A 22,776-nucleotide genomic window follows, 5' to 3' on the forward strand; every position below is an offset into this window, starting at 1 on the left:
CAGCTACTGGTGACCCTGTAGGGAGACAGCTCCCTGGGGAATATATACCTCAACCTTACTCTCCTCTGTTCAGCCTGATCTCCCCATTGTGTGGAACCTCCTGGAAGATAGAGGTAATGGGAGAGCCTATTGATGTAGTCCAGCTAGGTCGGCCTTCCAGGGGAGAGAGGGAGAGTGGATCTGGAAGGGCCAGTGAAAGGTGCACGATCTCACAGGGCTGTGGTGAGAGCTGAGACCCATTAAACATTCCAAATTGGGAGTTGCTATTTATAGAAAAATAAATAGCTCCCTTTGGAGAGAGATACCCACTTTCCTGCAGCACTCCCAATGCAAGGACTGCCTGCAAGGGATTTATAACTGTGGAAAATATTAGCTATCATTTATAATGAACATTTTACTAAAACAGGAGCAAATTTTTTTTAACAAGAAAAAATTTAATTACATGTATATATATGGGAACCCTTCACACGAGAGTCAGAAATCCAAAATACATGAGAGGTTCTGACAAATATTTTCTATTAAAAAATATGTTTATTGATTTAAGAGAGGAAGGGAGAGGGAAAGATAGAAACATCAATGATGAAAGAGAATCATTGATTAGCTGTTTCCTGCACACCCCCCATTTGGGATTGAGCCTGCAACCAGGGCATATGTCCTGACCAGGTATTGAACTGTGACCTTCTGGTTCATAGGTCAATGCCCAAACACTGAGCCACGCTGGCTGGGCAACAAATATTTTCTTTTTTTTAATTTAAAAATATATTTTTATTGTTTTCAGAGAGAAGGGAGAGGGAAAGAGAGATAGAAACATCAATAATAGAGAGAATCATTGATCAGCTGCCTCCTGCACGTCCCCTAATGGAGATCAAGCCCGCAACCCAGGCATGTGCCCTTGACCGGAATCGAACCTGGGACCTTTCAGTCCGCAGGTTGACGCTCTATCCACTGAGTCAAACCAGCCAGGGCAACAAATATTTTCTTGATGTGATAAATCTCACACTTACTGGTGTAAGGTCAGAAAGCATGCCTGTTAAAGTCAGACACAAAGGAAGGATTTTTAAAAATACTTATTTTTTATTGTTTTCAGAGAGGAAGGGAGAGGGAAAGACAGAAATATCAATGATGAGAGAGAATCACTGATTGGCTGCCTTCTGCACGCCCCCCCACCCCCACGGGGGATCAAGCCCACAACCCAGACTTGTGCCCTGACCCGGAATCGACCCATGACCTCTTGGTTCATAGGTCGATGCTCAACAACTGAGCCACGCCAGTTGGGCTGGAAGGATTTTTTTAAAAAAATTCTTTATTTAAAGTATTACATGAGTCTCCTTTTTCCCCCCTTTGACCTCTCCCCTGTCACCCCGTCCCCCAAGCACAAGCCCTCAGCCCCCTACTATCTCTGTCCATTGGTTTTGCTCATATGCATGCATACAAGTCCTTTGGTTGATCTCTTACCCTCTCACCCCCCGCCTTCCCTGATAGGTTGTACAGTCTGTTTGATGCTTCTATGGAAGGATTTTTTTTATCTCCACTTTCATTTCACATTTTTCTGGAAGTATTTACCAATGGTAATACTTATATATTTAAGGAAAAAATGAGTTTCTGGCAGATTACATTGTATACCTTGAAAATCCAAGAGAAAAACCTGAAAACCCAACCCCTCCTATACTGTATTCCCCTAATCATTTACATTCACTTTATCTTTAAGTAGTCGTGGGCTCTCAGTTACCTAAAGCAGGGTTTGAGGTTCTATTAAAGACTCAACTAGAAATCAGTATTGTTAGAACTCCAAAGAAGTTAAGAATCATTCTACTACATCTTAAGTCTTCATAGTTATGTGAATCTGAAAATCCTTGGTTTTTAGAAAAAGTAGACCTCAGTGGCCAGGCACAAAGAATAAACTAAGGCCTTACTCCTTCCTCACCCCCTAATCCCCTCCCTAGAGGAAATAGCCGTTTCCTGTCTCTTGTGATTCTTCAAGAGATAGTCTGAACTTATAGGAGAGTGTACGCATGTGCGCAAAAAGGTAACTCCTTGAGTTTCTTTTTCTAGACAAAAGAAAATGAAGAAGGCTAGAAGTATCAGATTTAATAATATGGTAGATGTGTATAAAGAATTTCCAGTGCCATTGGTTGATAAAGAAGACAGTGATGTGATTGAACCAGTAACGGATACAGAAGACAACAATGTGACTGAACCAGCAATGGATGAAGAAGAGGAAGAGAGCATTGTGACTGAACCAGAAATGGATGAAGAAGAGGAAGAAAGCAATGTGAGTGAACCAGAAATGGATGAAGAAGAGAGCGTTGTGAGTGAATCAGCAATGGATGAAGAAGAGAGCGATGTGACTGAACCAGAAACAGAAATAGAGAGCAATGTGACTGAACCAGCAATGGAGACAGAGAGCACTGTAACTGAACCAGCAATTTATACAGACTTCAATGTGACTGAATCAACAATTTATACAAACTTCAGTGTGACTGAATCAGCAATTTATACAGACTTCAATGTGACTGAATCAGCAATTTATACAGACTTCAATGTGACTGAATCACCAATTTATACAGACTTCAATGTGACTGAATCACCAATTTATACAGACAGCAGTATGACTGAATCAGTAATATATACAGCAGATAGCTATGTGAGTGAACCAGCAATGGATACACATAGCTATGTGACTAATCCAGCAGCAACAGTTAGAGAGAAAAATGAATCAACAATAGTAGTTATAGACAGCAGAGCGACTGACCCAGTAAAAAAAACAGAAGATGACAATCTGAATGACATGGCGATAGATATAACTGAGACTGTCATCGCTGAAGCTATTAATACTGTGGAAGGTAGTGATCTCGTTTGGGTGCCTAAAGGACTGTCTTGTTATATAATGTCACACTACCAGACAACTAACAAATTCACATCTTTTTTTTTTTTTTTTTGCAGAAGATGATGAATACACCATCAAAAACATCAAGTGGCTCACACATGGTGAATTCACACCAGAAAGGTGCCGTAAACAAATCCAAGACTTCGTTATGGTAAGTTAGTTGACCACTCCAGCTTGGTGTACAAGGGTGAAGAACAACCCTGACCGGTTTGGCTCAGTGGATAGAGCATCGGCCTGCGGACTCAAGGATCCCAGGTTCGATTCCGGTCAAGGGCATGTATCTTGGTTGCGGGCACATCCCCAGTAGGGGGTGTGCAAGAGGCAGCTGATTGATGTTTCTCTCTCATCGATGTTTCTGACTCTCTATCCCTCTCCCTTCCTCTCTGTAAAAAATCCATAAAATATATATTTTTTAAAAAAGGTGAAGAACAATAAAAAGGCTCTTCCTTTTTAAAAAAATATTTTTATTGATTTTTTTTTTTTTAGAGAGAGAGAGTGAGAGAGATAGAAGCATTGATGAGAGAGAAACATCTATTGATAGGCTGCCTCCTGCATGCCCCCCGCTGGGGGACAAGCCAGCAACCTGGGCATGTGTTCTAATCGGGAATCAAAACTGAAAAAAGGCTCTCCTTTGATGAAAAGTTTAAAGTCCAGAATCCCTAGGAGATGATATAAAAGGTAACTAAATGTCCTCACCTGGATCCCAAAATCAACATGCGATAGTCTTTGAAGGTGAACCCTAATCTTAAATTTTCCTAGTAAAATCTGATATTCCCAATTAAGCAATTTTCCCATCTGGTAGTCTAAATGGGGGCCTACTGGCCTAAGGAGGGAGTTGCTTCTCTCAAACAAGAGTTCTCCAACACCAACTTTATATTTATTTATTTATTTGTTAATCCTCAACTGAGGATATTTTTTCCGTTGGTTTTTAGAGAGAATGGAAGGGGGAGGGGAGAGAGAGAGAGAGAGAGAGAGAGAGAGAGAGAGAGAGAGAGAGAAAGAGAGGGAGAGAGAAACATTAATGTGAGAGAGACACATCAATTGGTTGCCTCTCTCACATGCCCCGATTCTGCCTGGGGGTTGGGAGAGGGTTAAACCTGCAACCCAGGTATGTGCTCTTGACCACACTTGATTGGGAATTCAAACCTGCAACCCTTTGGTACATGGGCCAACACTCTAACCACTGAGAAACACTGGCCAGGGCTCCAACACCACCTTTAGAATGCTTATATTAATAGAGGGAATGTACATGGATCAAAAGTCTTTTTACTGTACCTTTGGAACATATTGCCTGCACACTCAGATGCACAGGCCCGTGGATTCCTTTTTCTTTTTCTCTTGTGCCTGGCTCTGACCCATTCATATGGCTTAACCTGGCAGCTCTAGTGAAAAGGCCCTGGGTTGCTTTGCATAACGGGCGGGTGGATAAAGAAGAATGACCTGAAATCCTTACTCACTGTAATTCCTCGGAAAAGAGACCAATTGAAATTGGTTGAGGCAAAACTCCCAGTCCTGGGAGAAGTTTCTTGCTGTCTCTCTCTTCCTTTCTTCCTAAGCCCTAGACAGCCCTGGTCAGGTGAGAATGAAAAAAAGGTCAGGGATTTCTGGCTCCACACCTTTTGTTTATATGCCAGTTGGCACAAATCACTATTCCCATTAGAAGGGGGTATCTAGAGCATAGTGAAGATGAATGATGCAAAATGCTAGTTACCCTTGGGCCTTCTTGCTCTGAAGCATATCTCTATTTGGGGTTGGTCAAAGGTCTCTGCCTGCTATACCTAAGGTTTGTGAATCAGACTGGAATGGGAAACAAAACAAGCAAGAAAAATTTCCCCTACAAATCTCACTGGTTATTCTGAATAAAAGGCAAGAGTAAGTCCTGACAATAGCCTACAGGGCCTAACATGATCTGACTTCTTTCCTCCTCCCAACTTATTGCTTAGACTCCATCACCTACTACCTTCTCCCTTTTTACCTTCCTTACTCCAGCCACACTTGCTTCCGTGCTGTTCAACTGCCAGGCATGTCCCCACCTCAGAGCCTCTGCACTTGCTGTTCCCTCTGTCTGGAATAGTCTCCCCTGAGAGCTATTCTCAGGTATCATGCCTTACCTCTCTTCAGATCTTTGTTAAGATTCCATTTGCTCATTGAGGCCTTTCCTAGACACCTCATCTAAAATTATACCTACTCTCCTTCTCTGATTATTTTTTCTTTAGTACTTAGCTCTCTTTAAGATATTAGATTTTACTTATTTACCCTTTGCTTTTCTTCCACCACCAGATCATATGGTCTATGAGGGCAGCGACTTCTGTTAATGTTCCCAGCCCCTAGAAATGTCAGGCACATATAGTTGCTCTAGAAATAAGTGTTAATTACACGAACAAGTTTATTCTTTCTATACCATCATTTTTTCACAGATGAAGAGCTTATCTACTTTGTAGGGCTGTTGTGCAGTAGAGACAATTAGAAAGTAGAAAGTGACTGAAAAGCTAAAAGCTCTATATAACTCATGACATCAACTCACCCTGTTCCCAGCCGCACTAATGCAGCAAGCCCTAGAAGTGAAGTCTACTATCTAAGTGCCAGGCACTCGTGATGGAGAGCTTTCTCAAGCTTAGTTCAGATTTCTCAGAGTTCACCATACACCAGGGGATGGCAAATAAGGAATTACCATTTCCTGAGCATTGCTATGTGCCAAGTTCTGCTAAGCACTTCATGTGCATTATCTCATTTAATCCTCACAACAAACCTGAATGCAAGTACATCAATGTACCCATCTATATATATAATACCCTCACAGTAACGACCCGCTGGAGCGGGTGGGCGTGGCTGCGTGCCCTGTGAGGCCGGGGGACTTGTGAGGCTGCCTGCAATAAAATAAAGTGCGTTCACATGCCCTAAAGCACACCCTTCCCAGCAGATAACTCAGTGCAGGTTATTGTGTCATCACAATGATGACACAATATTGATCACACACACTTATCGTCACGGAAAAAATAACACCTTCACCTGAAGATGCCCGTCAGGCTGCCGAGGCTTCATCTGTCCCTCGCGACCCCGAAGACAACGGGGTCCGGAAGGAAGGGCTCCAGTTTCGCTTTCTCAGCTCCCAGCTAGAGGCCTCCCTGGGCGGCTCTCCCCTCCGAGCCCCGCGCAGGACGGGCGCTCCGCTCTGCCCGGGAGCCCCGAGGGGAGGCGGAGCGAAGTGCTTCCCTCCAGACCCTGCTCCCCCTGGGAGTCCGGCCGGGGGGGGGGGGGGGGCGGGGGCGGCGCTCTCCCTGGGAGTCCGGCGCGGGGGTGGGGTGGGGGCGGGGGGCGCTCTCCCTGGGAGTCCGGAGGTGGGGGGGAGGGGGGGAAGAGGGGGCGCTCTCCCTGGGAGTCCGGAGGTGGTGGGGAGGGGGGGAAGAGGGGGCGCTCTCCCTGGGAGTCCGGAGGTGGGGGGGAGGGGGGGAAGAGGGGGCGCTCTCCCTGGGAGTCCGGAGGTGGGGGGGAGGGGGGGAAGAGGGGGCGCTCTCCCTGGGAGTCCGGAGGTGGTGGGGAGGGGGGGAAGAGGGGGCGCTCTCCCTGGGAGTCCGGCGCGGGAGGGGCGCTCTCCCTGGGAGTCCGGAGGTGGGGGGGAGAGGGAGGAAGAGGGGGCGCTCTCCCTGGGAGCCCGGAATCCGCCTCCCGGGCGATTGCGCAGCAGCGGGACCCGGCGAGCCCCGGGAGGGCGACCTGCGCCTGCAGGAGGCGCTGGCGGAGGCCTCGCCGCTGCCACAGTGGGAGTCGTCCTCCATGGAGGGCGGGGTAGCGGGGATCGGAGTCGGCCACGTCGGCACCGGAACCCCAGCTCCCGCCAAAGGACTAGAGCACACGGACCTCAACGGTCCTGGTCACCATCAAACCCGAAACCTAAGTAGGCGCCCTGGCGGAATGGAACCCAAACCTCGGCTGCGGCAGAGGAGCTCCGGCCGCAGCAGGGGCCAGGGCGCCCAGAGGGGTTTTGTGGAGGGGCCCTGACAGGCAGCCCCCAGCGCAGTGGGTTAGAACCGCCTCCCGATACAGCCAGGTTGCGGGTGGGATCCTGGTCAGGGCACCGACAAGAAGCAACCAAAGAGAGCATGGTAAGCGGAACAACACACTGGTGTCTCTCGCTCCCTTCCTCTCTCTAAAGTAATCAATCAATAAAAATGAAAATAAGAAATAAACCCTCTGGCTTGCAGAGTTGCTAAAGCGGTTAGAAAGCAAAGTCCCATCCCTTCCCGCTCATTCAACAAATACTTCACATGCTCCTTCAATAATCACACTGCGGATGGGTGTTTGTTTGTTTGTTTGTTTGTGTTAATCCTCACCTGAGGACATTTTTGCATTGATTTTTTTTTTCCTCCGGAGAGTGGAAGGGAGGGAGAAAGACAGAAACGAATGGGAGAGACTTCAATTGGTTGCCTCCTGCTGAATCCCTGACCAGGGCCCGGGATTGAGCCTGCAACCCAGGTACGTGCCCTTGATCGGAATCCACCCCGTACCCTTCAGTCCGCCTGCAGAAGCACTAGCCACTGAACCAAACCAGCATTTTTTTTTCTTTTTAAGTCTTCCTCTAAGGATATGTTCTTTTCATTGATTCTAGAGAGACAGGAAGGGAGAAGGAAAGAGAAAGAGAAACATTGATTAGTTGCCCAAGCATTCTGACAGGGATGGAACCCACAACCTGTGTATGTGCCCTCACCTGGAATCGAACCCATGGCCCTTTGGTGCATGGGAGGACACTCTAACTACTGATTCACACCAGCCAGGGCCTGGAGATACAGTAAAAAAATTTTTTCAGATCTGCCCTGGCCAGGTGGCTCAATTGGTTGGAGTCTCAACCTGTACACCAAAGGATTTCCTGTTGGATTCTAGGTTAGGGCACATACTTAGGTTTAGGTTAGATCCCGGTGGGTCAGCAGGTGCAGAGGCAGCCTACTGGTATTTCTCTGTCACATGGATGTTTCTCTCTCTAAAAATCAATTTTAAAAACATCCTCAGGTGAGAATTAAAAATACATATATATTAAAATTTTTTCAGCTCTAAAATTTTATTTGGTTCTTTTTTAAATTTTATTTTTCATTTACAGTTAACATTCAATATCCTATCCTACATAATAAAACCCTAATATGCAAATTGACCGAATGGTGGAATGACTGGTCGCTATGAACTGACCACCAGGGGACAGACACTGAACATAGGAGCTGCCTCCTGGTGGTCAGTGTGCTCCCACAGGGGGAGCGCCGCTTAGCCAGAAGCTGGGCTCAAGGCTGGCAAGTGCAGCAGCGGTGGCAGGAGCCTTTGCAGTGGCACTAAGGAGCAGTGAGTTGAGCGGTAGAGAGCAGCAAGCAGGCACGAGGGCCCTGGACCAGCTGAGGGTTCCCCCACCCCCCAGTGTACGAATTTTGTGCACTGGGCCTCTAGTTTTACAGATGAGGAATCTTGAGGCTCAGAGAAGTTGGGCAATATGTCCAAAGTCTTTTTGTTTAAGCAGCAAAATGAAGGGGTTTTTTTGTTTGTTTTTTGAATGAGAAAAACTTTCCGTGAGAAGAAGCAGTGCTCATCTGAGTTCATGCAGTCACGCTGCTTGAGATCCCCTGTTTCCAGGTTAGAAGCTGATCTCTGGATGCCGGCAGCAGCTACCCAAGATGGCGCGGTCTCCGCTGCTGAGCCGGCGCACCGGGATTGGTTTCAGCCGCAGTCTCCAACCGTCCTTTTTTTTTCTGGGAGTTCTCTGTCTTTCCCAGCTGCAGACAGTCTCTCAGCTGAAAATCCTCTGTCTATTCAGGCTGTATGTTACCCGTTTCAGCTGCTCACCCTTATCTGCTCCAGGACAAGGCACAGGACACATCCGTTTATACCTCCGCCATTTTCTCCTCCCAAAACTTTATTGTTTTGATGTCTGTGACTAGATTACAGAATTTGTTGGGGTCCAGCCCCATCAGGTCCAGGGGTCCCCAAAGGTGTGGATGGAGTCGGCGAAGAAGGAATGACACGGAGGCAGCGTTCAGTCGATCAGCAGCCTAGCCGGGTTCTGTCTAGGTTCTCCAGCCAAGTTCTGTGGCCATGTTCTCTCACTAGGTTCTACAGCCAGGTTCTGTGGCAATGTTCTCTCGCTAGGTTCTCCAGCCAAGTTCTGTCGCTAGGTTCTCTCTCCAGGTTCTCCTGCTAGGCTCTCCAGGTTCTCCAAAATGAAGTTTTGATCATAGGTCTATCTGATGTACTTTTTTCACCATAGTAGGAAATGGACTTTTGATGACAAAAAGACATTGCAGAGTTTTACTATCAATGAAAAATGCATATCCAAAAGATTTTAAGGTATTGCAAGGTGAATAAGAATGATTAAAGCTGATGTCAGAAGGCTTGTGTGTTTGTAGGGAGGGAATAGTATGCTTCTACATTGATAGTGGGCACAATAATTGGTTTATTCCCTTCAGGGAATGTAATCTGGCAACATGAATAGACACGTAAGTTCTTTATAGAAGAAAAACTGGAAAATCTCCAATGCCTAACACAGTTAAAATTGTTATTATTATTTTAATACATTTTTTATTGATTTTAAAGAAAGGGAAGGAGAGGGAAAGAGAGATGGAAACATCAATGATGAGAGAATCATCTATCGGCTGTCCTACTGGGGATTGAGCCTGCAACCTGGGCATGTGCCCTGACAAGGAATAGAACCATGACCTCCTGGTTCATAGGTCAACACTCAACCACTGAGAAAAACTGGTTGGGATAAAATTATTTTTATAAGAAAAATAAAGCATCATTATAAAAATCCCCAGTGAGCAAAAAGGCACAAAGTAGAAAATGAAACTTACCTCTCTACTCCCCTCCAATACCCAGTCCTACTCGCTCAAAGGTCACTTAGCATTGATAACAACTTTGTGCATTTACTTCAAGTGCCTGTTGATTTTGAGTGTCTAATAATGTGTAATGGGCTAAGCCATCATGGTAGAGTAGCACAATGAGAAACTGTTTCCTGGTAGTGAGTTTATGAAGCAAGGTTCTGTAAACATTACAAAACACAAGGATAACACACACTCATTGGAGTTACATAAAAGTCAGCTGCCTGCACAGTGATAAAAATGGGAAGAGATTGGCTTGATTGTGATAGTTGTATTTAACGTGCTCAAGGCTGCCTTAGTTCACAAAAGGGGGAAAAACACTAACACACCAAGTTGAGAGGGAGACAATCTTAGACCTGAGGCATCTAATGGGGTAGAGAGAAAACTGAGCTGGGTGTTGGGGAGCCCTGAGTCCCCATCCCAGCTGTTGTGTTGGGCTGTCCTTCCCCATTTCTAGGCCCCAATATCCTTATCTGTAAAGTAAGGGACTTCATTAGATGATCTCTAGGGACCAGTCCAATGCTACAAAATCTGTGCTTATGTGACAGATTAAACATTAGGGCCAAAAAAATATCAAATACTATAGAAAGATTGAAAAAAAGGGCATTCTTCTATGGGCTTCACGGGATTGACTGTTGAACTTCATTACAAGGAATGATCTCTGTAGGAAGACACAGCCCTTCATCTCAAGAAATCTAGAGTCTGGTGCTCCTTTATGGCTGACTGAAACAGCCAATTGGATAGAGACTTGAAATAAAGTAAGCTGAAGCAGAAGGCCAGCCTACTGCTTTTTTTTTTTTTATAAGAGAGCTGGAAATCATTTTACCATTTCCTCCCACAGTCCCTCTGCACATCAATGATATTGTTAGACAATCCCACTTCCTTCCTTCTATGGACCTTCATCTTAATTCAGGATCTTTTTTTTGTTGCTATTTTTTATTAAAATTGTTTTTCTTTATTAATTAAGGTATTACATATGTGTCCTATTCCCCCATTGCCCCCCCACCCACCACTCATGCCCTCACCCCCCTGTTGTCTGTGTCTGTTGGTTAGGCTTAGATGCATCAATACAAGTCCTTTTATTATATAGGATTTATTAAGGTATTACATATGTGTCCTTATCTCTCCATTGCCTCCCCCAAACTCCTCTCATGCCCTCACGCCCCTGGTGTCTGTGTCCATTGGTTAGGCTTATATGCATGCATACAAGTCCTTTGGTTGATCTCTCTCCCTTACCCCCACCCTCCCCTACCTTCCCTCTGAGGTTTGACAGTCTGATCGATGCTTCTCTGTCTCTGGATCTGTTTTTGTTCATCCATTTATGTTGTTCATTATATTCCACAAATGAGTGAGATCATGTGATATTTATCTTTCTCTGACTGGCTTATTTCACTTAGCATAATGCTCTCCAGGTCCACCCATGCTGTTGCAAATGGTAAGAATTTCTTCTTTTTTTTTTTTACTGCAACATACTATTCCATTGTGTAGATGTACCACCATTTTTTAATCCACTCATCTGCTGATAAGCGCTTAGGCTGTTTCCAAGTCTTAGCTATTACAAATTGTGCTGCTATAAACATAGGGGTGCTTATATCCTTTCTGATTGGTGTTTCTAGTTTCTTGGGATATATTCCTAGAAATGGGATCACTGGGTCAAATGGGAGTTCCATTTTTAGTTTTTTGAGGAAACTCCAAACTGTTCTCCACAGTGGCTGCACCAGTCTGCATTCCCACCAGCAGTGTACGAGGGTTCCTTTTTCTCTGCAATTCAGGATCTCTTTTGGTTTGGAAGTTTCCTGTGCCCTGAGAGCCAGCCCAAAGGGTTAGGTTGAATTGAACTTGTTAAATACCTATAGCATTCAAGGCCCTGTGCTAAGAATCAGGGCTGCATTATGACTTCCGTGGACCCTAGGTGCTGGCAAGCTTTGTGATTTGGAGGGGAAGCTTCTTCAAGGGTGTGGGGATCTGAGGGATTTGGAAGATCCAATTGCCTGACTCATTCCTTTTTTGACTTTATTTTACACTAGAGGCCTGGTGCATGAAAATTCGTGCACTGGTGTGGGGAGGCCCTCAGCCTGGCCTGCGCCCTCTCGCAGTCCGGGAGCCCTTGGGGGATGTCTGACAGCTTAGGCCTGCTCCCCGCAGACATCCCTATGGGAGTGCACTGACCACCAGGGGGCAGCTCTGGCCCTCCCCTCCCCATCCCCTGCCACCAGTTGCCACCCCTCCCCGATTGCCGACCCCTCCCTCTTCCTGCTGGCACCTGCCTTGGCTGTCCTGGTGCCGTCTGCTTGCAGGCCCTGCCCACCAGTCATTCTGCCAATTAGTTGATTTGCATATTAGGCTTTTATTATATAGGATACGACCTATGGCTGCAATGAAGTGAGTCTGACTTTCAAAAACAATTTGCGAAATCAGCCTCATTACTTTCTAGTTACACTTTTAGGTCTCCCTGAGTAAAGTGAGAAGATCACATGTTCTAGTCACTTTCTTATTATTTTTCAATGAACAAAACTTGCCTCCCAAGTAAGGGTATGGAAGAAAGTGAGTGTGTATGTATAGGCAGTGTGTATGTACACATCAACATCTGAGCATGTGAATCTACAGTCCAAAGGCTGGTCTCAAGTGATCTTTGCACTAGTAACTCATTTCATTTCAGCTCCACCTTTTTTCTCCTCCACTTGTGGAGATAATGGGAAGTTGACTAGTTTGAATCCCAATCAAAAGTGTTAGAAATGGACTCCAGAAGCAGGGCTGTAACCCCTACTGTTGTGTGCTGCCTTTATCTAGAGGCCTTTCTCTGTGTGCTCTTTCTTTCTTCTGTGAAACAGAGTTGGGAGTATGAAGACCGTTGGGTTCACTACACGAAGTTGGTAGAGAGGAGAGACCTGATTCACAGCTTCCACTACATCTACTCTGTACGCTGGAGTGTCCCAACTTCTCAGATACCCACGGCATACAGCTCTGCCTTTGCCTTCTTCACCGTCAAGTTCAACAAAAGCAAACCTCCGGTAAGCTCTTCCCTTTATGCCCTGCTCCCTTTAGTGAGACTTCAATGAAAATGGAGACTTCTCTTGTCAAGGTCATTGATGACCCCTTCTTTGTAAAACTTAATAGTCATATTTCTGTTCTCATCCTGCTTGGCCCATCTACAGCACTTGCCATAGCTGATCACTCCCTCCTTCATGAAACAAACATTCCATTTGGCTTCTAGACCAACATACTCTTCTGGTTTTGAGGCATTTGGTCATTGAAATGAGTGACTAATGACTAATGCCTCACTGACCATTCCTTTTCAGTCTCTACCAGTTTCTCCTCTCACCAATCTTCATATTAGAACGTCCCAAAACTTAGGCCTTGGACTTCTCTATACTCACTGCCTCGATGATCTTATCAGTCTCCTGGCTGTAAATGAGTCACTTCTAGCTTATGATTCCCAAATTTATGTCTCCAGCCCAGGCTTCTGCCACTTGGATGTTTAAGAAACATCTTACTTATTGTAACCAGAATTGAACTTACAATTTTTCCTTCCAAACCTTATCTGAGGGATAAAATGGACACATATGTAATACCCTTTGTAATACTTTAAGCAATAAATTAAAAAAAAAGAAAGAAAAAAAAAAAGAAAGAAAAAGAAAAAAACAAAAACAAAAACAAAAAAAAACCTTATCTGCAGTTTTCCTCATCTCAGTTGATGCCAAAATTCTTGGCATCATCCTTAACTATCTCAGACCCCTTATCCAATCCATTAGGAAATTGTTGGCCCTACCTTCAAAAACAGGTATTTTTTTTGTTGTTCTTTAAACTTCCCCAACATTTAATTATAACAACAGCTACAAAGTCGACCAGGCTGCCAACAATGTACTGTCTCTTTTAAGGGGATTCCTGGGGCCAGTTCAGTTTATACAAAGAAATTCCTGAATCCAGGGAGCAACAGTGATTGGGAAACAGCGTGCACAGGAAGGGAAGCACTTGCACCTGGAGGGACAGGTCATGGGCTCCAGGGTGGAGCTGTCCCAGTGGTCACTGCGCTCAGTACCAATGTCTAGTGCACATCCTGCTGGGCCTGCATCCCGCTCAGCTAACCCCAGGTCGTTGGAGGGCCCGCCGGCGGGGGCGGCGCGGCGCGCACGGGCGGGGTGGCTGGCGCGGGGGAAGGGGGCGGCGCGGGCGGGGGGGGGGGGGCGCGGCACGGGGGCAGGGGGGCGGCGTGGCGCGGGGGGACGGGGTGGCGCGCGCGCGCGGGCGGGGGGGGGGCGGTGCGCGCGGGGGTGGGCCGGGGGGGTCGCAGCGCTGGCCGTGCTGGTCACCTGAGTACACAGGCCCAGCGCAGCGTGGGACTCTAGAGCCCCGCCTCTTCCTCGAAGTCCTGAGCTGCCCCACAGCGACTGCGCAGCCCAGCAAACCCGTGAGTGGGCGCCGACAGTGGGGTCGGGTGGGCAGGGCACTGAGCACTCTGAGGGGCAGCCCGCAAAGAGTGAGCCAGGGCTTCGGGGCCCTTCGGGGCCAGGGGCTGCGCTGGGACTCGGGTCCCTGGGCCCCGCCCTGCATTGTCCCCTGGGGTGGGGGCACTGTGCCGGAGGGAGCGCTGTTTCCGCGCAAGGCACTGTCCAGGGGTGGGGGGCGCTGTCCCCGCGCAGGGCACTGTGAGGGGTGGGGGCTGAGCCGCTGAGCTGGGAGGGCAGCCAGTGCGGGCAGCCCTGGGCAGGGTCAGTAACCTGCAGAGGCACCTGAGAGCGGCTGCCCACGGCGAGGTAGACTGGCAGCGCCCCGAGTCACCGTGAGTCACCGTGAGTCACCACATGTTCCGGGGACTGACCAGGTCCTCCGGGTCACCGTGGTCATAGCTCTCGTCCTTTCATGATTACATTTTTAGTGAGTTCTGAGCCACATCTGGAGATAAAGCCTGTGGCTAACTGTCTTGGCTCCTTGAGAATAGGTCACCCCTGGGCTCGGGCAGGCTCCTCGGGCTCAGCACCATTCTTCTCTGACTAGAAGCCCAGCAGGCGGTCCTGTCACAGCCCCGCTGCCCCTTACTGAGTGTGAACCTCACTGGGGTGCAGTATGTTTGTGCAGACCTCAGGGTGTCCCCCCCACACTGGGGACCACTCATTTCAGATCCCCATGCCACCTTTTCTGTTGCTTCAACTTTGTTCTTCAGATTCCACATATAAGTGAGGTCATATGGTATTTGTCTTTCTCTGACTGACATGTTACTGAGCATAATACCCTCTAGATCAGCGGTTCTCAACCTGTGGGTCGTGACCCTTTCACAGGGGTCACCTAAGACCATCGGAAAACACATATTTTCGATGGTCTTAGGAACTGAGACACTGCTCCTCTATCCGTCTCCAGGCGGGTCCGCCCACATGCAGATACGCTCACAGATGAGTACCCGGCATGTTAAAGGGTTGCGGCATTAGGAAGGTTGAGAACCACTGCTCTAGGTCCATCCATGTGGTGGCAAACGGTGACATTTCATTCTTTTTTGTGGCCGGGTGATATTCCATTATATATGGAGCAGAATGGATGTTCAGTGGCTGGGACACAGCCTGTGTCCACGGCTTTTTATCTGCTCGCTGCTCCATTCCACCTTTAAACAACCCGTTCCCTATCTTAACAGTGCAGCCGGGCCTTCTCCCCGCTATCTCCTGCATCTGGCCTAGGCCAGTGTTCACTCACAGGGGGCAAGAAGCTTGCTCTACAGCCTCTACAGTGTTTCAGTCAGAAGGAACAGCAAGTGCAAAGGCCCTGAGGCAGGAGTATATGACCATGTTCCCAGGCTGCTCATGCACCTAGGTGCCCAGACTGTGTGCCTCACTGGGCCCAGGCAGGCAACCAACAGTGAAGAGGCACTACTATTAATATGCTCTCCACTGCCGCTCTCCAATCAGGGCTTCAGGTAGCTTCCTGGTGACAAGGCCTCGGAAGATAACCGGCTTTTAAAAACCATGGTTCTATTCTGTGAGTGCTAACTGCCCAGGCAGGAAGCCGGAGCCATGACACCCATGCTCAGGGCCACACACTGCTGAGGGCGGTGGGCTAGGGCCCCACCACTGGTGTCCCACCTCCCTAGTGAGTGAAAAACAGGTCTTGAATCCAACAATTTCTTACCACTCCACTTCTACCATCCTGGTCCAAGATATCATCATCTCTCATCAAGATTATTTCAATAGCCTTCTAATTGGTCCTTCTGCTTCCACCCTTGCCCTCATCATGTCTCTGTTCTATAAATATAGCAGCCAGCCAGAGTGACCCTTAATAAATGAATTGATGTCACTCCTCTGTTTAAACATATTGCAATGTGTTTCTCAAACTTCAAAGTGCATGCACATTATTTGGAAGATTCTGATTCAGGAGGTCTGAGGTGGGGCTTGAGATTCTGCATTACTAAGAAGTTCCCAGGCAAGGCTGATGCTACAGGTCTATAAACTATGCTTTGAGTAGTAAAGGCCTACAAGGCCTTGCGTGATCTGGTCTGTTATTTCCGCTTTCCCACTATTCCTTCTCCCTCACTTACTCTCTCCAGCCACTCTGATCTTGCTACTCTTTAATAATATACTCCTGCCTCAGGGCCTTTGCACTTGCTGTTCCTTCTGACTGAAACACTCTCCCCTAGGTATGTGCATGGCCTGCTCTCTCACCGCCTATGCTGCACTTTCTACCACTACTCCCCCACCCACCAATGCTTTTTTTTCCTTCTTAACACTTTATCACCTTCTGATATGCTATATAATTTATCTTATCATCTGTTCTCCCTACCAGAATGTAAGTGCCATAAACGCAGAGATTTTTGTTTTGTTGTAAAACAAGGTCTGGCAAAGAGTAGGCACTCAATAAATACTTGAATGACTGCTTATAGCCATTAGGTAGACCATGAATCTGAAATATGTTGATAGCTGGTGTGAAAAGAGTCAAAATAACATGAATCCAGGCATAGCGTTCTCAGAGGAGCAGGGTTGATTTCAAGCATAATGCCTGAAATACAGCAGACATAAAAATGTTATATCCCCTTTTGCTTTCCATCCGTTCACAAAGTTATTTGAAGTTTTGTCTCACTCTAAGGCCATGTGACCACATAGTGAGCTAATTATGTCCAATATTCACTCTATCCTAGTACAAACTTATCTAGTCAGAGATTTTGAAACCTGAAGTAATTTAAAAAGGTAAAATATGCAGAGCTCTTGCTTTTCCTGGTCATATATCCTACCATCAGCTATCTTGATAAATGACAAGTTTAGAGATCAGAAAGTAAGGCTGGTGGAGGTAAGCAAGACCATAAACCATGACCACAGAAAGAGGGGGCTTGGGAGAAGGGCTCTTGCTCAGAATTCTGAGTATAACTTTGTAGGGGAGAACTGGTGGGGACCACTGAAACAATATTACAACCTACGTTTGTTTTTTTTGTTTTTTAAATATATTTTATTGATTTTTTACAGAGGAAGGGAGAGAGATAGAGAGTTAGAAACATCGATGAGAGAGAAACATTGATCAGCTGCCTCCTGCACATCTCCCACTGGGGATATGCCCGCAACCCAGGTACATGCCCTGACCGGAATCAAACCTGGGACCCTTTAGTCCGCAGGCCGACGCTCCATCCACTGAGCCAAACCGGTTTCGGCTATAGGTCTTTGTTTTACTATGGTTGCAAACATCAAAAAATTTCTATATGTGACACGGCACCAGAGTTAAGTTAGGGTTTTTCAAAATGCTGACACGCCGAGCTCAAAGGGTTCGCCATCACTGGTCTAGGCCAGTGGTTGGCAAACATTAGTCAACAGAGCCAAATATCAACAGTACAACGACTGAAATTTCTTTTGAGAACCAAATTTTTTAAACTTAAACTATATAGGTAGGTACATTGTTATTAACTTAATTAGAGTACTCCTAAGGCTTAGGAAGAGCTACACTCAAGGGCCCAAAGAGCCGCATGTGGCTCACGAGCCGCAGTTTGCCAACCATGGGTCTAGGCCAGGGGTGGGCAAACTTTTTGACTCAAGGGCCACAATGGGTTCTTAAACTGGACCGGAGGGCCGGAACAAAAGCATGGATGGAGTGTTTGTGTGAACTAATATAAATTCAAAGTAAACATCATTACATAAAAAGGTAGGGTCTTTTATTTCAATAGTTTTATTCATTTCAAACGGGCCGGATCCGGCCCGCGGGCCGTAGTTTGCCCACGGCTGGTCTAGGCTGACAACTGTCTTTTTCTCTCTTAGGATGCACCCATTGACATCTCTTATATGTTTGAAGGCCAGTCACTAGTTCACAGGTAATGAACATTTGGAGACTTATTTGAAATGGGTGGTAGATAAAGGTCATTATACCCCAGGAATCCAGGAGGCCCACAGCAACAGATAATTCACGTAATGGTCACCTTTCTCGTTTGGACCACCTAACGCATTAGGATGGACTGAAAGTAGGACACTGTTACTGTTCTAGAAAATTGTTTTTGTTTGCTTTTTAGTATCTTGTTTTTCAGTGATTATAAACTTGAGGATTAGTTGGAGTAGGGTGGTGGCAAAGTGGGTCATGTCTATTGTTTTTATCAGAAAATTCACAATTACATTGAATTAACTCATATACAATAACCTCTTTTATTTGTATAGCAGCTCTTTTAAAGAATATATATAAGCTCATTAATTCTTGTATTGACTGGGCCTAAGGAATAGATACAGTCTTAGACCACCCCCCCCAAAGGCTTTTTGCTCACCAGGAATGAAACAGAGTAAACAGGGAATCAATCTTTGGCTCAATGGTTCCGTTTATTTTAAAAAGCTTTTGGTATGTTTGTTTTTCTCCCTCCGCAGACCAGGAACGACTCGCTTTCGAGAAAATTGGGTGAAGGAAATGGTTGTGGCCAAAGATAATGTAATGAAGTCATTTCCCTTCTAATTCAATTGTGTCTGACTCTTACAGAATGTTTTATGATTGGATTTCTAATCAGAATGTATTTAAAAACACCATATGGCACATCAAACCACAACATATTTATTGAATAATAAACCGGTGACACACAATCCAACTGTATTTTTTTTGCATTCATTCATTTTCCATTTGGCAACTTCCATCATGCTAACAGAATAACCAGTAAGTTGTTTTCTATTTTCTAAAAGGTTTTTCCCATCACTATCTGCATCACTCAGAGTCTTACAAGTATAGAAGTTGAGTTTAGAGAGTTGCTAAAATTCACCTGTCAGACCAACTGAAATTAGTACTTGACTGCCTCTTCTACCATTTGAGCTAAGTGTCCAGCCCAGACACAACTTTTTTTTGTTTTTGTTAATCCAAACCCAAGGATATTTTTCCCATTGATTTTTTAGAGAGAGTGGAGGGAGAGAAAGAAGAGAGAGAGAGAGAAAGAGAGAGAGAAAGAGAGAAAGAAAGAGAGAACAAACGAACCCAGGCACGTGCCCTTGACTAGGAATCAAACCTGCACCCTTTGGTGCGCAGGCCGATGCTCTAACCTCTGGATCCACACTAGCCAGGGCCAGATACATCTCTTTATGGGCACAACTGGGGAACATAAAAATGGCAACAGTTCTACGTCTCATACTATAACCAGTCTGAAGGGTTTCTCTACTCACAGACCCCTTCATTTACAGTGAGTGAAGCATCATTGTTAAACACATTCTAAAATTCTAAAACTGGGCATGCTGCCTGCCACAACACAGCTTTGAAATGATGGCAGCAGGAATTGGGGCAATGAAACATGGAAGGCTCAGTCTCCACCCTCACTTATTTTTTGTCTTCTTCCCATCCTCACACCAGATTATCACTTGTTCCTATCAACCCTATGAGGCTGTCTTTCCTGGCTACAACATTTTAAAACACCAAAGACAAATTACATTACAAGTGATTACTTATAGGTACATCAGAATACATATTTACATAGACAAGCACTGGAAGTAAACACAGAACCCTAAAGACAATTGACGTGGTAAGACTGTGGGTAATTTTTCTTTTTTTAACTGTTACATTTGTGCAATAAATAAAAAAGGAGGGAAAAGTCTTAGAGCAACAGGGGAGGAGGTGGGAAAGTAGAAAAGTCTTCCTTGGAGAACAAAAGGTAAAGTATTTTTGAAAAAAGCCTGCCTATTAGACTTATGGCTCAGGTGACTACACATAGTTTGAAGCAGTAACTCTCATGACCTAAAAAGAAAATACTTTTAGATTTTTATTCTTCCCTCCCCTTTCCCAGAAAATATGCTACCGAAACTATTCTTGGCACATCTTTCCTGAAGAAACCCTGATGAAAGAAATGGTAAAGTTTTGAAATAAATTAACATATTTTTTTCTATTTACTCAACAAACATTTGTTGGAAGAGGCAGAAGAATACAATGAAAATGCACAGTATATCACAAAATTGTTGCGTTTGAACTATCTTGCGTACTGAAAATAAGAGAACAAACTCATTCAGTCTCTAGGAACCAGTAATAAAAAATAATGTTCTCAGAGAACAAAAATTTTAAATGGGGATTATAAGTTTAGGTTTTATTATACAGGGAAGTAGATAGATTAGGACTCCCAAATTTGGGATCTAGTTTCCTTTTAACTTTTGGAAAACAGATTTCTTAGACTAGGCAGCAATGATGATAAATATAAATAACTTCAAATTCAGGGGTCATAAATGTTGCTACATGCCAAGTGGCTGTTCAGTTCACTAGTTATGGGTTAAAGATAGACATTTTCCTAAAACATGCTAAAATTGTAAAGCTTCTGAGCTATGCTTTAAAATCTAACTGCCTTAAGGAAAAAAAAAAAAAGAAATCTGACTGCCTTATTTGAAAACTTTGAAAAAAACCCCCCACTTTATTCTAAAGAGAGAGGAGAGGGCATTTTATAACAGCAGAATCAGAATTTCCTTACCATCCAGGTAATTTAAATTTATCCTAGGCACATAATAATGCAGCTCAAAACAATCTTAACAAAAACAACCTAAGCTTCCACTCTCCCCTCCGGCTTCACTCTTGTGACCTAGTGACTAAAATTGAACAAAATAGGGAAGGAAAAAAGATTGTAATCTCACAGTCCCAGAATTTTCCATTTCTTCAAAACATACTAGTAAAAGTCAATAGTAGCCATAAAAAAGTGATAAATTGAGGGGGTTCTATATAAAATTAAAGATTAAACTGCATGACTGATGTAAAAAATAAACTGAAAGGTTTATGTAAAGGATAGACAAAAAATTACATAAAGGACAGGCAAAAAATGTTGAATAAAATTTTAGCTTCATCCTTATAAAACAACCAAGTTAAAGTAATGACTTATATTTTTTCCGTATTAAATGCCTGACCACAGTTGACTCCCATTCATTTCTAGTATTCAAATTATGATCCAAGTACAGCTTAGATGAAAATAATGTACTTACATTGGCACAATAGTAGACGTCCCAATATTTTATATTTGGAAAAAACACTTTTAATAACCTGTTAAGAATTTTAAAACTAATGTTCACATTTTCAATTTAATAAGTCTGTGGGTTAATTTGCTTTTTGGTTTGTTTGTGGGTTTTAGGGTGAGGGTAGGGACTAAAATCAAAATACATTGTGTTCAAGGCAGATTATATATTGTACAATAAAGTCAATCTTCAAATCCCAGATTTGCTTTTTTTCAGCAATGCCTTAATTTTGTTAGCAAAACTGGCCTCCTGTGTGGTTCTATCAATCCATTTATAACACATTCAACATAGAGGAATAATTTCCCACAAGTTCACTTGGGGCGGGGGTGAGTGTCATGGAGAGCTAAGAGTAGCACTGTCCCATGGTATGAGACAGTGCAACTTATTTTTCATCTCACTGACATCTTCTCCAATGTCACCTCCCCAAATATAGTAGGATTTCATTCACAATTTGGATTTTTCAACCAGAAAGTTTTATGGGCAATCCAAAATATACCAAAGTTATATCAATAAGCAGCTTTTTATTGAAGGACTGAAAGAATTAAATAGAAGGCACAGTAGCACTGTAAAGATTTCCAGATCATAATAACCTTTTTGTATGTATATATGGAACCCAGACTTTTTGTTGAAAATGTCTGCTGAACAATCTGAAAATCCTTATTTGTCATCTTTCCCTTTAGTTTTTCTGTATACCATCTCTCGAAAACTGGCCAAAATCTTGTTTTCTCTCTTTCGTCTTTCTTCTTGGTTAAAGGATGCAAGAGCTCTCTTCTCATCCGCACTATAGATCTGGTTCTCTTTCCGTAGCCGCACAGCCTCCATTCGGCGGTGCCTGGAGATAATTTCATTTTTGGTTTAATTTCTCGGTAATTATTCTCATAGTTATTCTCATCATTTCTCATTAATCCTTTCTTTCTTTTTTAAAATATATTTTTATTGATTTCAGAGAGGAAAGGAGAGGGAGATAGAAACATCAATTCTGAGAGAATCATTTTTCGGTTGCCTCCTGCACACCCCCCCTACTAGGGGCCAAGCCTGCAACTCCACATGTGCCCTTACCACAATCAAACTGTGACCTCCTGGTTCATAGGTCGATGCTCAACCACTGAACCACACTGGCCAGGCACTAATCCTTTCTTAATACAGAGTGATTTACTTAAAAATCTGACAAATAGAAACTATTTTTGTAATGGGTTATATTTTCAAAAGATCATTTTATCTGCCATGTCCTTTGATTTATTTCTAGTATTCAATTAATGATCTCTGATGTCCTGTCAACATTGTGAATGTCATTAATTTCAAATACTAAGAGCATAAGTCTAGTTCTGCTGTTTCCAGTAAAACAACCAGTGCTGGGGCTGATCAGCACACCCTGAGCGATGGATGAACAGATTGCTTTGACACACGTTTCTGTGAAAGAGAGGCCAAGGAATTAGTTTGCTTTAGGAGCAAATAGGCCTGTTCACCTGCCTCCTTTGGCTTTTATTGTAACAACAGCTTGAACTAAAATTAACTATTAGATACTATCAGTAGGGTGAGCATCCTTGAGGAAACACATGCGTCCTTTAAGCAAGGACATGTCTAAGTAAACACCTGGGGGCTCAGACTTGTTTGGAAAAGTCAAGGCAGGGGCTGC

General features: G+C 44.6%; 2 protein-coding genes across 2 annotated transcripts in view; one reads left to right on the forward strand and one right to left on the reverse strand.

Annotated features, from left to right (window-relative positions):
- The first annotated feature begins 2,015 nt into the window (after window positions 1–2,015).
- Window positions 2,016–20,492, forward strand: AKAP14 (A-kinase anchoring protein 14). Its single transcript, XM_081081286.1, has 5 exons — window positions 2,016–2,843; window positions 2,944–3,038; window positions 12,570–12,749; window positions 17,958–18,010; window positions 18,549–20,492. Exons 1-5 carry the CDS (start codon window positions 2,063–2,065, stop codon window positions 18,631–18,633), a joined length of 1,194 nt encoding a protein of 397 aa, XP_080937412.1. The 5' UTR covers window positions 2,016–2,062; the 3' UTR covers window positions 18,634–20,492.
- Window positions 19,926–22,776, reverse strand: part of NKAP (NFKB activating protein) — a 29,660-nt gene continuing 26,809 nt past the window's right edge. Inside the window, exon 9 of the mRNA XM_081081285.1 lies at window positions 19,926–21,972. Coding sequence (XP_080937411.1) covers window positions 21,798–21,972 — 175 coding nt within the window. The 3' untranslated portion in view covers window positions 19,926–21,797. The remainder of the gene's footprint in view (window positions 21,973–22,776) is intronic.

This window comes from Myotis nattereri (genome assembly GCF_964212035.1).
Source record: "Myotis nattereri genome assembly, chromosome: X".
NCBI lineage: Eukaryota > Metazoa > Chordata > Mammalia > Chiroptera > Vespertilionidae > Myotis > Myotis nattereri.